At 47.0% G+C, this 18,895-nt stretch overlaps 1 protein-coding gene across 1 annotated transcript in view; it reads left to right on the forward strand.

Annotated features, from left to right (window-relative positions):
• LOC128698593 (crustacyanin-A2 subunit) overlaps window positions 1–18,895 on the forward strand; it is a 43,279-nt gene that overhangs the window by 224 nt on the left and 24,160 nt on the right. The window contains exon 2 of the mRNA XM_053790922.2: window positions 1–182. Within this exon, the coding sequence (XP_053646897.2) occupies window positions 30–182 (153 nt within the window). The 5' untranslated portion in view covers window positions 1–29. The remainder of the gene's footprint in view (window positions 183–18,895) is intronic.

Below are 18,895 nucleotides of genomic sequence, written 5' to 3' on the forward strand. Positions count from 1 at the left end.
CACAGGAGAATCTTAAAGAGGATAGAGAAATGCCATTGAGTGTTTTAAGAGAGTGCTTGGCGTGTGTAGTGATGGTGGTGAGTGTATCAGAACCAGCACTGGCCTGGCTGGGCATCCCAGAGTTCCTCGAGTTTGGAGACTGTGCTAATGTTACACTCAAGACTGACTTCGACCCTGTCAAGGTAAGTCTGACTTGAGGAGTCTAGCGGAGGGTGATGTGTTGGTCTGTATTGTGAGTTATGTACGTTCAACATAAATCTTATTTGTAAAGTAACCCCTTCGCTGCTCTGAATGATTGATGTATGCATAACTGCTTGTACTTGTGTGTGCATGTGTGTACTCACATATATATACTCATCTGTATGTGATTGCAATGTCGATTCACAGCTCCTGGGCCCGCCTCTTCGCTGGTCGCTACTAGGTCCACTCTCTTCCTTTTCCAAGAGCTTTATTGTGCCTCATCTGTGTGTGTGTGTGTGTGTGTACTTACTTAATTGTGGTTGCAGGGATCGATTCACAGCTCCTGATCCCGCCTCTTCACTGTTCGTTACTAGGTAACTTTCCCTACTCCATGAGATTTATCATACCTCGTCTTAAAACTATGTATGGTTCCTGCCTCCACTACGTCGCTTGCCAGACTATTCCACTTCCTGACAACTCTATGACTAAAGAAATACTTCCTAACATCCCTTTGACTCACCTGAGTCTTCAATTTCCAATTGTGACCCCTTGTATCTGTGTCCCATCTCTGGAACTTTCAGTCTCTGTCCACCTTGTCAATTCCTCTCAGTATTTTGTATGTTGTAATCATGTCTCCCCTGACCGTCCTGTTCTCCAGTGTCGTTAGGCCGACGACAGATAACTGCTGCAGCAGTTATCTGGTTGATGTGCTCCTCTCTGTCTGCGGTCTTCTTTGCCCTTTCCCGATTTTCATGACTTTACATTTAGCGGGGTTAAATTCGAGGAGCCAGTTGTTGGACCAGGCTTACAGCCTGTCCAGGTCTCTTTGTAGTCCTGCCTGATCCTCATCCGATTTAATTCTCTTCACATCATCTGCAAACAAGGACACATCTGAGTCTACCCCTTCAGTCATGTCATTCACATATACCAAAAACAGCACTGGTCCTAGGATTGACCCCTGTGACACCCCGTTCGTCACAGGCGCCCATTCTAACACCTCGTCACCTACCATGACTCGCTGTTGCCTCCCTGTCAGGTATTATCTGATCCATTGCAGTCCCCTTCCTTATTGTGGCAACGTTTTGCTCGCCAGGAGAGCGAAACGTTGCCACAATAAAAATATCACATTAATTGCACTTGTGTCCTTTTACTTTACATATTGTCGGTAATTCTACCAACTTTATTACAGTCCCCTTCCTGTTATGCGCGCCTGATCCTGTAGCTTCTGTACTAATCTCTTATGAGGAACTGTGTCGAAGGCCATCTTGCAGTCCAAGAAAATGCAGTCTGCCCACCCTTGTGTGTGTGTGTGTGTGTGTGTGTGTGTGTGTGTGTGTGTGTGTGTGTGTGTGTGTGTGTGTGTGTGTGTGTGTGTGTGTGTGCGTGTGCGTGTGTGTGTGTGTGTGTACTCACCTATTTGTACTCACCTATTTGTGGTTGCAGGGGTCGAGTCCTAGCTCCTGGCCCCGCCTCTTCACCGGTTGCTACTAGACCCTCTCTCTCCCCGCTCCATGAGCTTTATCAAACCTCGTCTTAAAACTGTGTATGGTTCCTGCCTCCACTACGTCATTTTCTAGGCTATTCCACTGCCTTACAACTCTATGACTGAAGAAATACTTCCTACTATCTCTCTGACTCATTTGTGTCTTCAACTTCCAATTGTGGCCTCTTGTTTCTGTGTCCCCTCCCTGGAACATCCTGTCCTTGTCCACCTTGTCTATTCCACGCAGTATTTTATATGTCGTTATCATGTCTCCCCTGACCCTCCTGTCCTCCAGTGTCGTCAGGCCGATTTCCCTTAATCTTTCTTCATAGGACATTCCCCTTAGCTCTGGAACTAACCTTGTTGCAAACCTTTGTACTTTCTCTAGTTTCTTGACGTGCTTTATCAAGTGCGGGTTCCAAACAGGTGCTGCATACTCCAGTATGGGCCTGACATACACGGTGTACAGTGTCTTGAATGATTCCTTACTAAGGTGTCGGAATGCTGTTCTCAAGTTTGCCAGGCGCCCATATGCTGCAGCAGTTATCTGATTGATGTGTGCTTCCGGAGACATGCTCGGTGTTATACTCACCCCAAGATCTTTCTCCTTGAGTGAGGTTTGCAGTCTTTGGCCACCTAGCCTATACTCTGTCTGTGGTCTTCTGTGCCCTTCCCCTATCTTCATGACTTTGCATTTGGCAGGATTAAATTCGAGAAGCCATTTGCTGGACCAGGTGTCCAGTCTGTCCAGGTCTCTTTGAAGTCCTGCCTGGTCCTCATCAGATTTAATTCTCCTCATTAACTTCACATCATCTGCAAACAGGGACACTTCTGAGTCTAACCCTTCCGTCATGTCGTTCACATATACCAAAAATAGCACTGGTCCTAGGACCGACCCCTGTGGGACCCCGCTCGTCACAGGTGCCCACTGTTATATGCGCCTGATGCTCTAGCTTCTGCACTAATCTCTTGTGAGGAACTGTGTCAAAGGCCTTCTTGCAGTCCAAGAAGATGCAATCAACCCACCCCTCTCTCTCTTGTCTTACTTCTGTTATTTTATCATAAAACTCCAGAAGGTTTGTGACACAGGATTTGCCTTCCGTGAATCCGTGCTGGTTGGCATTTATACTCCTGTTCCGTTCCAGGTGCTCCACCACTCTCCTCCTGATAATCTTCTCCATAATTTTGCATACTATACACGTCAATGACACAGGTCTATAGTTTAGTGCCTCTTTTCTGTCTCCTTTTTTGAAAATGGGAACTACATTTGCCGTCTTCCATACCTCAGGTAGTTGCCCAGTTTCCAGGGATGTGTTGAAGATTGTGGTAAGTGGTATGCACAACATATCTGCTCCCTCTCTAAGGACCCATGGAGAGATGTTGTCCGGTCCCATTGCCTTTGAGGTATCGATGTCCCTTAGCAGTTTCTTCACCTCCTCCTCATCTGTATGTATATCGTCCAACACTTGTTGGTGTATTCCTTGTTGGTGTCCCCATCTGGTCTGTCCCCCCAGAGTCCTTCCTGTCTCTACTGTAAATACTTCCTTAAATCTCGTGTTGAGCTCCTCACATACCTCTTGATCGTTTCTTGTGAGTTCTCCACCTTCTTTCCTCAGCCTTATCACCTGGTCCTTGACTGTTGTCTTCCTCCTAATGTGGCTATACAGCAGTTTCGGGTCAGATTTGACTTTCGATGCTATGTCGTTTTCATACTGTCGCTGGGCCTCCCTCCTTATCTGCGCATACTCGTTTCTGGCTCTTCTACTAATCTCCTTGTTTTCCTGGGTCCTATGCCTCCTGTACCTTTTCCATTCTCTGTTGCACTTAGTTTTTGCCTCCCTACACCTTCGGGTAAACCAAGGACTCGTTTTGGTCTTCCTATTATTTCTGTTTCCCTTGGGAATAAAACTTTCCTCTGCCTCCTTGCACTTTGTTGCCACATATTCCATCATCTCGTTTACTGATTTTCCTACCATTTCTCTGTCCCACAGAACCTCCTGCAGGAAGTTTCTCATACCTGTGTAGTCCCCCCTTTTATAGTTTGGCCTGTCCCCTTCAGTTCCTGTGTGTGTGTGTGTGTGTGTGTGTGTGTGTGTGTGTACTCACCTATTTGTACTCACCTATTTGTGGTTGCAGGGGTCGATTCACAGCTCCTGGCCCCGCCTCTTCGCTGATTGCTACTAGGTCCTCTCTCTCCCTGCCCCATGAGCTCTATCATACCTCGCCTTAAAACTATGTATGGTTCCTGCCTCTACCACATCACCTTCTAGGCTATTCCATGGCCTGACTACTCTATGACTGAAGAAATACTTCCTAACATCCCTTTGATTCATCTGAGTCTTCAACTTCCAATTGTGACCTCTTGTGTCTGTGTCCCATCTCTGGAACATCCCGTCTTTGTCCACTTCGTCTATTCTGCGCAGTATTTTATATGTCGTTATCATGTCTCCCCTGACCCTCCTGGCCTCCAGTGTCGTCAGGCCGATTTCCCTCAACCTTTCTTCATAGGACAATCCCCGTAGCTCTGGGACTAGTCTTGTTGCAAACCTTTGCACTTTTTCTAATTTCTTGACGTGCTTGACTAGGTGTGGAGTCCAAACTGGTGCTGCATACTCCAGTATGGGCCTGACGTAGATGGTATACAGTCTTAAACGAATCCTTACTGAGGTATCGGAACGCTATCCGTAGGTTTGCCAGGCGCCCGTATGCTGCAGCAGTTATCTGATTGATGTGCGCCTCAGGAGATATGTTCGGTGTTATACTCACCCCCAGATCTTTTTCCTTGAGTGAGGTTTGCAGTCTTTGGCCATCTAAACTATATTGTGTGTGCGGTCTTCTTTGCCCTTCCCCAATCTTCATGACTTTGCATTTGGCAGGGTTAAATTCAAGGAGCCAGTTGCTGGACCAGGCTTGTAGCCTGTCCAGGTCTCTTTGTAGTCCTGCCTGATCCTCGTCCGATTTGATTCTTCTCATTAACTTCACATCATCTGCAAACAAGGACACTTCTGAGTCTATCCCTTCCGTTATGTCGTTCACGTATACCAAGAACAGCACAGGTCCTAGGACTGACCCCTGTGGAACCCCGCTTGTCACAGGCGCCCACTCTGACACCTCGTCGCGTACCATGACTCGTTGTTGCCTCCCTGTCAGATATTCTCTGATCCATTGCAGTGCCTTTCCTGTTATGTGTGCCTGGTCCTCTAGCTTTTGCAGTAACCTCTTGTGAGGAACTGTGTCGAAAGCCTTCTTGCAGTCCAAAAATACGCAGTCGATCCACCCCGCTCTCTCTCTTGTCTTACTTCTGTCACCTTGTCATAAAACTCTAGTAGGTTTGTGACACAGGATTTTCCTTCCCTGAAACCGTGCTGGTTGTCAATTATACACTTGTTTCTTTCCAGGTGCCCCACCACTCTCCTCCTGATGATCTCCATGACCTTGCATACTATACACGTTAGTGATACAGGTCTGTAGTTTAGTGCCTCATGTCTGTCTCCCTTTTTAAAAATTGGGACTACATTTGCCATTTTCCATACCTCAGGGAGTTGCCCAGTTTCAAATGATGTGTTGAAGATCTTTGTTAATGGCTCACACAATATCTCTGCTCCCTCTTTAAGGACCCATGGAGAGATGTTGTCTGGTCCCACCGCCTTTGAGGTGTCAAGTTCGCATAGCAGCTTCTTCACCTCCTCCTTGGTTATATGTACCTCATCTAGCACTTGCTGGTGTGCCCCCCTGTTCTGATTTCTTGGAGTCCTACTGGTTTCCACTGTAAATACCTCTTTAAATCTTGTGTTGAGCTCCTGACATACCTCTCGGTCGTTTCTTGTGAATTCCCCATCACCCTTCCTTAGTCTGATTACCTGGTCCTTGACTGTTGTTTTCCTCCTGATGTGGCTGTACAACAGCTTCGGGTCAGTCTTTACTTTTGATGCTATGTCATTTTCATGTTGTCTCTGAGCCTCCCTTCTTATCTGTGCATATTCGTTTCTGGCTCTTCGGCTGATTTCTTTATTTTCCTGAGTTCTCTGTCTTCTGTACCTTTTCCATTCTCTAGTACACCTAGTTTTTGCCTCCCTACACCTTTGGGTGAACCAAGGACTCGTTCTGTTCTTCCCATTATTTCTGTTTCCCTTGGGAACAAACCTCTCCTCTGCCTCCTTGCATTTTGTTGCTACATAGTCCATCATTTCTTGTACTGGTTTTCCTGTCAGTTCCCTCTCCCACTGAATGTCTTGAAGGAAGTTCCTCATGCCTGAGTAGTTCCCCCTTTGTAGTTTGTTTTTTTCCCAGCCTATTCCTGCTACTCTCTCCACTTGGAGCTCAACTATGTAGTCAAAGCACAGAACCACATGGGCCTTTCATACATGATACCCTCGATGTCCGAACTACTCATGGTGAATACAAGGTCCAACCTTGCTGGTTCATCCTCTCCTCTCTCTCTGGTAGTGTCTCTAACATGCTGATGCATGAGGTTCTCCAGTACCACATGCATCATCTTGGCTCTCCATGTTTCGGGACCCCCATGGGGCTCCAGGTTTTCCCAGTCAATCTCCTTGTGATTGAAATCACCCATAACTAGTAACTTTGCTCCCCCCATGTGTGCTCTCCTGGCCACCTCGGCTAGTGTGTCGATCATTGCTCTGTTGCTCTCATCGTATTCTTCTCTTGGCCTCCTGCAGTTCTGTGGTGGGTTGTACATTACTGCAATTATCACCTTATGTCCCTCAGACTGGATTGTTCCTACTAAGTAGTCCCTTTCGCCCATGCCATCCATTCCTTCCATTTTCTCAAAACCCCACTGGTTTTTAATGAGCAGTGCAACTCCTCCTCCCCCTCTCCTCCCTCTGTCTTTCCTGAGGATTTGATATCCGGATGGAAAGATTGAATCTGTTATTATTCTGGTGAGTTTTGTTTCTGTGAGTGCCATTATGTCTGGGGATGTCTGATTCTTTCGTGCCACTCCTCATACTTGTTTGTTATTCCATCTGCATTTGTATACCACACCTTCAACTTCTTTTCTAAGACTGTGGTCTGGGAGGTATATTGGGGTTGTGAAAATGGGAGACCTGGTAAGGAACTATGGGTTGTTGCTGTGGGGGTGGAGTTTGTAATGTAGTGGGTGGGGGCATTGGATGTGGCATGGGTGTTTTGATTTAGAGTGTTTGGTTGCACTGGGGTTGACCTGGTTGGGAGGCTTCTATAGGAAGTTGTGAGGGAGGCTGTATTTGATCTTCCTGGGTCTGGGATCTCCTGTCTGTCTTCTCCATCCCCTCTCTTTCCTCCTTTCGCCTTTGTACCATCTCTCTCAGTTTCTTCCTTTCTTCTTGTGTTCTGTCGCGGTCTAGATACACCTTCCTGTATGCCGTCATGTCCCTTAATCGTGCTTTCTCCTGCAGGATCCTGGTCCGAGTCGCTTCTGCCTTGAAGGTCACTCTCACTGGCCGGGTTCTTTTTTTTACAAACCCCCCTATTCTCCGAAAAATTTTCAGCTGGGTCATATCGTCTTCTCCTATTGCTTTCATGATGCTTTCAATTGCTTTTTTTCCCCTTGTTTTCTTGCTTCATATGTTTCCCCTTCGACTTCCTGGAGCCCATACACAAAGACTGACCTCACCCTTTCATTCTCCCACTGCATATCCCTGTGTATCCCCTCATTTAATTTGGTTTCCTCCACTGCAGCTTTCCTTTCATCAGTTTCACTGGCTAATGTACTTGGGCTCAGTGGCCTGTCATTTTCCCTTCTCGGCTTTCCTTGGGCTCTGTTGTTGTCTGTTAGGGCCTCCACATAAAGCTTAGCTCTTTCATTTGCTACAGTCTCCTCTGATAGAGCATCTCCATGCAGTTGTGTCCCTTCTTTCCCTACAGTCCCCTTATTTGTGGCTGAGGTAGCAGTCTCTGTTGTCAATCCCAAAATGTTCTTTAGTTCTTTAGGCTGTTTCAGATTTTTCAATTCCTCTTCTAAACTCTGTATCCTAGCTTCTGCTGCTTTGACATGCACCTCCCACTTCCTGCTTTCCATATCTATCCTCTCTTCCATTCTCATGCTAAGTTCTTCTAGTTTCTTTTCCCATTCATGATCCCTTTTTATGAGCTCTGCTGCCCAATCTTCCTTTGCATTTTCCTCCTCCTGTCCCTTGGTTTTTCTTGTTGCTCTCTGGCAGCCCATTTTTGTTTTATCCTGATTGCCTCAGAGTGGGAAACCTATGTAGTTCTGTGTGTGTGTGTGTGTGTGCTTTGAACAGCATACACGCCATTGAGACTGGCATGTAATTCAATATCTCTTGTCTGTACTCCTTGTATATTGGGACCACATTTGCAGTGTTCCAGCCGTCTGTCGGCTTTCCTGTTTCTTACGACATATTCTAAATCTGTGCAACTGGCTCACATTGGTTTTCCACTTTTCAGTATCCATGGTCAATGATACACGAGACACTTGTCCAACATTTGGGTATCTTTATTCTGGAAACGCTTCGCCAGTGGCTTCTTCAGTCCAATGCAGAGAAAGGTGGAAGATAGAGAGCAACGTAAGGTAATCAGTCCCTCAGCCTGGAGTCGATGTGCTCAGTCTATCAGTGGAGTATATTCGTGGAGACAGAGCTTATTAACTTGTCAGGTTTATAAACTATTCACTCACATCCATGGCGAAAGTTTTCACTCAATTGGTTTGTGATGTTCCACCTAGAGGCGTCGCTAGGGTTGGTGTCACCAGGGGGGCCGCTCCTCCTTTACGACGCCACTGGTTCCACCTCTTATATTATCTTCACTACTTATTTCCATATACGAATTCCATCCCGATCCTATTGTTTAGCCCTGTCAACCCTTCTTTCTGGCACCGTCTTTGTCACCTCTGGCAACCCTTCTTTCTGGCACCGTCTTTGACACCTCTGTCAACCCTTCTTTCTGGTACCGTCTGTGCCACCTCAGTGAATGCGTCGTTAAATATTTTACCTTATTCATGGCATATCTCTGTGTTGTCTTCTGTGAGTACCTCTGGGATGTCCTGTGGCTGGGTTGGTAATGCACTCAGCTCACACACTGAGGTCCGGGGGTCGATCCCCGGTACGGGTAGAAACACTTGGACGTATTTCATTAAGACACCTGCTGTCCCTGTTCACCTAGCAGTAAGTAGGTACCTGGGTGTTAGTCACTCAGATACCTACTACTAACCCACCCCCGGGTTATCCTGGGTGGCTAACCCTCCCTTGGATAAAAGTCCTCATCACAGCTAAATAACATTCACATCTCTCAGAGTTTTCAAACTGCCAATATATCATTTTCTTTCAGACTGTAAATTACCCAATGAATATGTCGCTTTAGTAATAAATCAGCAGAAATATATCCTCAGACATATTTCATTCTCGAGTGAATGGGTTAAAGGAGGAGAACAGTGTCCTCGCTATCAGTGACACGAGTACAGATCTATGCGGATACCCAACAGACCTGACACGATTGAGGGAATTCAACTCTGTATGTGGGTAACTGATTCTTTTATACGATTCAATCTATAGATTAAAAGGTGTTATCCTACCTCAGCTTATTTCGAAAGGTCAGCCGTCTCTCAGGTATACTACCACCCTCTCCAGGCTGCCACACAGTAATGTAACTCAGGTACCTGTTTCCTGTTTCGTGAGCAGGGGCAGGATGTGTAGGGATACATGTGTCTCTCACCCAGCCCAAGATAACACGCACAACAGCCGATTGACACCCAGGTACCTATTTCCTGTTCATAATAGTAATCTTTATATCTACAAGTACATGATACAACTTATACAGACCATAGCTGACATCAATGACACACTATATCTGGAGTTTATCTGAAGAGAGTTCCGGGGGTCAACGCCCCCGCGGCCCGGTCTGTGACCAGGCCTCCTTAGGTCAGTGTCCCAGGATGCGACCCACACCAGTCGACTAACACCCAGGTACCCATTTTACTGATGGGGAACATAGACAACAGGTGGAAAGAAACACGTCCAATGTTTCTACTCTGGTTATGCAGAGCACTTCGGGCAGCTTTAGGTTAATTTTGTCTCCAGGATATGACTCATACCAGTCGGCTACCACCTAGGTACCTACTTACTGCTAGGTGAACAGGGGCAGCAGGCGTCTTAAGGAAACATGCGTAAAATATTTTCACCCGTACCGGGGATCGAACTACGGACCTCAGTGTGTGAGATGAGTGCGCTACCAACCGAACTACGGGACACCCCTGACGAACAAGGGCAGCAAATATAAAGAAACTTGCCTATACGTCTCGCCCAGCCTGGGTATCGAACCCAGGCCATTTTGCTTGTGAACCAAGCAACAAACCACAACGGACAGCATTTTGCTATATACCTGGAGAGAGTTTCGGGGGGGTCAACGCCCCCGCGGCCCGGTCTGAGACGACCAGGTCTCATGGTGGATCAGGGTCTGATCAACCAGGCTGTTAATACGGATTCTTGTCATACACTGCAGCAAAAACCAACTCTTTATTAAGCTCTCATGTATTGTAACCTAATTGACCCTAACTTGACCTGACCTGACATACCCTTACACAAACTTAACAACAAAAGAGTGGCGATAACAGAACTCTCTTGCAATCTCTGACAGCATCATGGAGAGTGAAAAGAGTAATACAACAAACGTTGTAAATTGTCGACTGTCGCGAGGCATTGTTAAGAGTGGCCGCCACCGCGTTGGTGTACTGGTGAAGGATACTCACATTAGTGAGGGATACTCACACAATGGTGAGGGATACACAATGAGGAGTACCGTGGCCTTTGTGTGCTGATATGTGTCGCGGTGCGTCTCCGCGATCCCGCACGCGACACACACACCACTTTGTTAGGTAAAAAGTCACATATACATCTCCAGGAGCTTTGTCAGGTCCTGGAGAGCGAAACGTTGCCACAATAACAATGTCACATTAGTTGCACTTGTGTCCTTTTACCCAACATATTGTCGGTAATTCTACCAACATTATTACATACACGACTTTACTGAGATCCCTGGATACTCAGGATATATACACTGAGACGTATACATCTCTCAGTGTATATACACTGAGAGGTATATATCTTTTAGTGTATACACACCGAGAGCTTAATTTAATCCCTGTTTTAAGTATTAAAGTAACCCTGATTAGAGGCCAAGAGGCGACATGCAGCCTTGATAAACCTTAATAAACCAACCTCTGGATGTTAGTGGAATAGCGACTGAAATATTTGCAGGCACATAATGGGTCCAAGGACTGTACTTCAACATTACAGAGGTACATAATGTGTCTAGGGACTGTACCTCAACATTACAGACACGTAATGGGTCCAGGGACTGTATCTCAATACTATAGAGACACACAATGGGTTCAGGGACTGTACCTTAACATTCCAGAGGTACATAATGGGTCCAGGGACTGTACCTCAACATTCCAGAGGTACATAATGAGTCCAGGGACTGTACTTCAACATTACAGAGATACATAATGGGTCCAGGGACTGTACCTCAACATTCCAGAGGTACATAATGGGCCCAGGGACTGTACCTCAACATTACAGAGGTACATAATGGGTCCAGGGACTGTACCTCAACATTACAGAGGTACATAATGGGTCCAGGGACTGTACCTCAACATTCCAGAGTTACATAATGAGTCCAGGGACTGTACCTCAACATTCCAGAGGTACATAATGAGTCCAGGGACTGTACTTCAACATTACAGAGGTACATAATGGGTCCAGGGACTGTACTTCAACATTACAGAGGTACATAATGGGTCCAGGGACTGTACTTCAACATTACAGAGGTACATAATGGGTCCAGGGACTGTACTTCAACATTACAGAGGTACATAATGGGCCCAGGGACTGTACTTCAACATTACAGAGGTACATAATGGGTCCAGGGACTGTACTTCAACATTACAGAGGTACATAATGGGTCCAGGGACTGTACTTCAACATTACAGAGGTACATAATGGGCCCAGGGACTGTACTTCAACATTACAGAGGTACATAATGGGTCCAGGGACTGTACTTCAACATTACAGAGGTACATAATGGGCCCAGGGACTGTACTTCAACATTACAGAGGTACATAATGGGTCCAGGGACTGTACTTCAACATTACAGAGGTACATAATGGGCCCAGGGACTGTACTTCAACATTACAGAGGTACATAATGGGTCCAGGGACTGTACTTCAACATTACAGAGGTACATAATGGGTCTGGAGACTGTACCACAAAGTTCTCAAAGTTGAACAAGTTAGTCATAATAAACTACGTATTTACATGTTTATATCTGATCACACGAATTAGTTCACACAAAAATATTACAAAAATACCTTATATTTTAGAAAGGTAAACTCCAAGTAAACTCCAGGTAAACTCCAGGTAAACTCCAGGTAAACTCCAGGTAAACTCCAGGTTTGCTTGTAATAAAAAAAGTTTAAGTGGTTATGCGTTATTTACAGTGGGTAAAGTCAGGGTATTTTTCCAGAATGGTTGGTAATATGCCACTGTGGCATATTACATCATGACGCAAGATGTGACACATTCCAGCACACAATGACGCAAGGTGTGACGCATTCCAGCGCGTGATAACGCAATGTGGTAATCCTGGTGTTTGCGGTGACACTCACACGATGAACTGCGGGTACACAATAAACTAGCCGCTTAGAGAACACCTCTAACTTGTTGCTTTTGTAACGTTTATATACTACTGAATCAGACAGATCTTACTGATGCCACTACCAACACTCCAGTCATCCACCCACTACCAACACTGCAGTCATCCACCCACTACCAACACTCCAGTCATCCACCCACTACCAACACTCCAGTCATCCACCCACTACCAACACTGCAGTCATCCACCCACTACCAACACTCCAGTCATCCACCCACTACCAACACTCCAGTCATCTATCCACTACCATCACTCCAGTCATTCACCCACTACCATCACTCCAGTCATCCACCCACTACCAACACTCCAGTCATCCACCCACTACCAACACTCCAGTCATCCACCCACTACCAACACTCCAGTCATCCACCCACTACCAACATTCCAGTCATCCACCCACTACCAACACTCCAGTCATCTATCCACTACCATCACTCCAGTCATTCACCCACTACCATCACTCCAGTCATCCACCCACTACCAACACTCCAGTCATCCACCCACTACCAACACTCCAGTCATCTATCCACTACCATCACTCCAGTCATCCACCCACTACCATCACTCTTCTGGCAGGGCTGCATCTGCTCTTGTTGCCACCTCCCTTGTTAAAAACGATAATAAATTTGTTGAGTTAGGCATAAGAATTAACAACTGGGCGTCTACACTGCAAACTGAATTGTTTGCAATCCTAATGGCGCTAAAGCTAACCTATGACACTGAGCTTGACTCTGTCATCATTACTGATTCTATGTCATCATTGAAGGCTCTTGACTCATATAATGACTCCAACAACATGCTCATTGGAGAAGCCAGGTATAGATACTCAAAAATTAGGGACAAAGGAATCAATGTACAATTGCTATGGATCCCATCACACATTGAACATAAGAACATAAGAACATAAGAAAGGAGGAACACTGCAGCAGGCCTGTTGGCCCATACTAGGCCAAAGTTGATAAAGTTGATATGTTAGCCAAGAAGAGTACCCAGAAGGAGAATGTAGAATATAACTTTGGTATAACTGTGTCTAGCATTAGGAATAATATTAGGAGAGAAGTAAATAATGAAAATGATTGTTATAGGAATGCAGTTAGAAGCCTGAGTAGATCTATAACCCACTATGATAACATGAACGTAGATAAGTATGTTTATGGAGCAACTTGCAATGTGAACAGACTGACTGATGTTGTAGTGGCCAGGCTTAGGCTTGGTTACAAGTACTTCTGGCAGTTTGGGAGACACACAGATGATGATCAAACTAAATGTAAATTATGTGATCAGGCATATGGTCACTCTCTTGAACACTATGTGCTTAATTGTCCACTTATTGAAGAATACAGAGACAGACAGTATAATAACCTATGTGACATGTCAAGATATCTTATTAATGAAAATAAGATACCAGATATACTAAGCAAATTTCCTAAATTTGCTTGTAACAGATAAGTGAACTATAGATATGTAGATATAAATCCATATGTATTCCTGTTAACCCTTTGGGGCCTAGTTCCTAGGCCTTTTGTGTATCCATATGCTCTCGCGCTACCGTCCACAGGATGGATATGGGGCGCACAATAAACTAGCCATTTCGGTGGCAAAATCTAATCTAATCCAACACTCCAGTCATCCACCCACTACCAACACTCCAGTCATCCACCCACTACCAACGCTCCAGTCATCCACCCACTACCAACACTCCAGTCATCCACCCACTACCAACACTCCAGTCATCCACCCACTACCAACACTCCAGTCATCCACCCACTACCAACACTCCAGTCATTCACCCACTACCATCACTCCAGTCATCCACCCACTACCAACACTCCAGTCATCCACCCACTACCAACACTCCAGTCATCCACCCACTACCAACACTCCAGTCATCCACCCACTACCAACACTCCAGTCATCCACCCACTACCAACACTCCAGTCATCCACCCACTACCAACACTCCAGTCATCCACCCACTACCAACACTCCAGTCATCCACCCACTACCAACACTCCAGTCATCCACCCACTACCAACACTCCAGTCATCCACCCACTACCATCACTCCAGTCATCCACCCACTACCAACACTCCAGTCATCCACCCACTACCAACACTCCAGTCATCCACCCACTACCAACACTCCAGTCATCCACCCACTACCATCACTCCAGTCATCCACCCACTACCATCACTCCAGTCATCCACCCACTACCAACACTCCAGTCATCCACCCACTACCATCACTCCAGTCATCCACCCACTACCATCACTCCAGTCATCCACCCACTACCATCACTCCAGTCATCCACCCACTACCATCACTCCAGTCATCCACCCACTACCATCACTCCAGTCATCCACCCACTACCAACACTCCAGTCATCCACCCACTACCAACACTCCAGTCATCCACCCACTACCATCACTCCAGTCATCCACCCACTACCAACACTCCAGTCATCCACCCACTACCATCACTCCAGTCATCCACCCATTACCATCACTCCAGTCATCCACCCACTACCAACACTCCAGTCATCCACCCACTACCAACACTCCAGTCATCCACCCACTACCATCACTCCAGTCATCCACCCACTACCATCACTCCAGTCATCCACCCACTACCATAACTCCAGTCATCCACCCACTACCAACACTCCAGTCATCCACCCACTACCATCACTCCAGTCATCCACCCACTACCAACACTCCAGTCATCCACCCACTACCATCACTCCAGTCATCCACCCACTACCAACACTCCAGTCATCCACCCACTACCAACACTCCAGTCATCCACCCACTACCATCACTCCAGTCATCCACCCACTACCAACACTCCAGTCATCCACCCACTACCAACACTCCAGTCATCCACCCACTACCATCACTCCAGTCATCCACCCACTACCAACACTCCAGTCATCCACCCACTACCAACACTCCAGTCATCCACCCACTACCATCACTCCAGTCATCCACCCACTACCAACACTCCAGTCATCCACCCACTACCAACACTCCAGTCATCCACCCACTACCATCACTCCAGTCATCCACCCACTACCAACACTCCAGTCATCCACCCACTACCAACACTCCAGTCATCCACCCACTACCATCACTCCAGTCATCCACCCACTACCAACACTCCAGTCATCCACCCACTACCAACACTCCAGTCATCCACCCACTACCATCACTCCAGTCATCCACCCACTACCAACACTCCAGTCATCCACCCACTACCAACACTCCAGTCATCCACCCACTACCATCACTCCAGTCATCCACCCACTACCAACACTCCAGTCATCCACCCACTACCAACACTCCAGTCATCCACCCACTACCATCACTCCAGTCATCCACCCACTACCAACACTCCAGTCATCCACCCACTACCAACACTCCAGTCATCCACCCACTACCATCACTCCAGTCATCCACCCACTACCAACACTCCAGTCATCCACCCACTACCAACACTCCAGTCATCCACCCACTACCATCACTCCAGTCATCCACCCACTACCATCACTCCAGTCATCCACCCACTACCAACACTCCAGTCATCCACCCACTACCATCACTCCAGTCATCCACCCACTACCAACACTCCAGTCATCCACCCACTACCATCACTCCAGTCATCCACCCACTACCATCACTCCAGTCATCCACCCACTACCAACACTCCAGTCATCCACCCACTACCAACACTCCAGTCATCCACCCACTACCAACACTCCAGTCATCCACCCACTACCAACACTCCAGTCATCCACCCACTACCAACACTCCAGTCATCCACCCACTACCAACACTCCAGTCATCCACCCACTACCAACACTCCAGTCATCCACCCACTACCAACACTCCAGTCATCCACCCACTACCAACACTCCAGTCATCCACCCACTACCAACACTCCAGTCATCCACCCACTACCAACACTCCAGTCATCCACCCACTACCAACACTCCAGTCATCCACCCACTACCAACACTCCAGTCATCCACCCACTACCAACACTCCAGTCATCCACCCACTACCAACACTCCAGTCATCCACCCACTACCAACACTCCAGTCATCCACCCACTACCACCCCACTACCAACACTCCAGTCATCCACCCACTACCAACACTCCAGTCATCCACCCACTACCAACACTCCAGTCATCCACCCACTACCAACACTCCAGTCATCCACCCACTCCAGTCATCCACCCACTACCAACACTCCACATCCACCCACTACCAACACTCCAGTCATCCAGTCATCCACCCACTACCAACACATCCACCCACTACCACTCCAGTCATCCACCCACTCCAACACTCCAGTCATCCACCCACTACAACACTCCAGTCATCCACCCACTACCAACACTCCAGTCATCCACCCACTACCAACACTCCAGTCATCCACCCACTACCAACAGTCATCCACCCACTACCAACACTCCAGTCATCCACCCACTACCAACACTCCAGTCATCCACCCACTACCAACACTCCAGTCATCCACCCACTACCAACACATCCAGTCATCCACCCACTACCAACACTCCAGTCATCCACCCACTACCAACACTCCACAACACTCCAGTCATCCACCCACTACCAACACTCCAGTCATCCACCCACTACCAACACTCCAGTCATCCACCCACTACTACATCCACCCACTACCAACACTCCAGTCATCCACCCACTACCAACACTCCAGTCATCCACCCACTACCAACACTCCAGTCATCCACCCACTACCAACACTCCAGTCATCCACCCACTACCATCACTCCAGTCATCCACATCCACCCACTACCACCTCCAGTCATCTACATCCACCCACTACCAACACTCCAGTCATCCACCCACTACCAACATCCACCAACACTCCAGTCATCCACCCACTACCAACACTCCAGTCATCCACCCACTACCAACACTCCAGTCATCCACCCACTACCAACACTCCAGTCATCCACCCACTACCAACACTCAGTCATCAACTACCATATTTACTACCAGTACATGTCACCATAGTTGACATCAATACACTCCAGTCATCCACCCACTACCAATCCAAGGTATACAGACCATAGTTGAGATCAATAACACAACACTCCAGTCATCCACCCACTACCAACACTCCAGTCATTCACCCACTACCAACACTCCAGTCATCCACCCACTACCATCACTCCAGTCATCCACCCACTACCAACACTCCAGTCATCCACCCACTACCAACACTCCAGTCATCCACCCACTACCAACACTCCAGTCATCCACCCACTACCAACACTCACACAATAATATTTACTACCAGTACATGTACAAGGTATACAGACCATAGTTGACATCAATAACATACTATATAGAAAGCTCCTTGTTATACATGGAGTATACCTAGAGAGGGTTTCGGGGGTCATTGCCCCCCCGCGGCCTGGTGTGAGACCAGGCCTCATGGTGGATCAAGGCCTGATCAACCAGGCTGTTACTGTTGACCGCATGCAACCAGACGTACGAACTACAGCCCGGTTGGTCAGATACTGACTTTACGTGTCTGTCCAGTGCCTTTTTGAAGACAGCCACGGGTCTGTTTTGTCCCTAGGTCAGTTTTGTCTCCAGGATACGACAAACACTAGTCAACTAACACCCAGGTACCTATTTTATTGATGGGTGAACATGGACATCAGGTGTCTTAAGGAAACACGTCCTAATGTTTCCAGCCGTAACGGGGATCGACCCCCGGACCACAGTGTGTGAGCTGAGTGCCATCCTCCTCCTCTGAGTTGTATGAAGAAAGGTGGAGGATCGTGTGTGAGTGGACGAGTGGTTCACTTGACTCCGTTATTGTCAATGACTAAGCAATAGAATAACGACCACCATCACTAGTTCTACCACCACTACCACTATCAAAACTACCACTAGTTCTACCACCACTACCACTATCAAAACTACCACTAGTTCTACCACCACTACTACTATCAAAACTACCACTAGTTCTACCACCACTACCACTATCAAAACTACCACTATTTCTACCACCACTACCACTATCAAAACTACCACTAGTTCTACCACCACTACCACTATCAAAACTACCACTATTTCTACCACCACTACCACTATCAAAACTACCACTAGTTCTACCACCACTACCACTATCAAAACTACCATTATTTCTACCACCACTACCACTATCAAAACTACCACTAGTTCTACCACCACTACCACTATCAAAACTACCACTAGTTCTACCACCACTACCACTATCAAAACTACCACTATTTCTACCACCACTACCACTATCAAAACTACCACTAGTTCTACCACCACTACCACTATCAAAACTACCACTATTTCTACCACCACTACCACTATCAAAACTACCACTAGTTCTACCACCACTACCACTATCAAAACTACCATTATTTCTACCACCACTACCACTATCAAAACTACCACTAGTTCTACCACCACTACCACTATCAAAACCTCCACTAGTTCTACCACCACTACCACTATCAAAACTACCACTATTTCTAC

This window comes from Cherax quadricarinatus, chromosome 88, assembly GCF_038502225.1.
Source record: "Cherax quadricarinatus isolate ZL_2023a chromosome 88, ASM3850222v1, whole genome shotgun sequence".
In the NCBI taxonomy this organism is placed as follows: Eukaryota; Metazoa; Arthropoda; class Malacostraca; order Decapoda; family Parastacidae; genus Cherax; species Cherax quadricarinatus.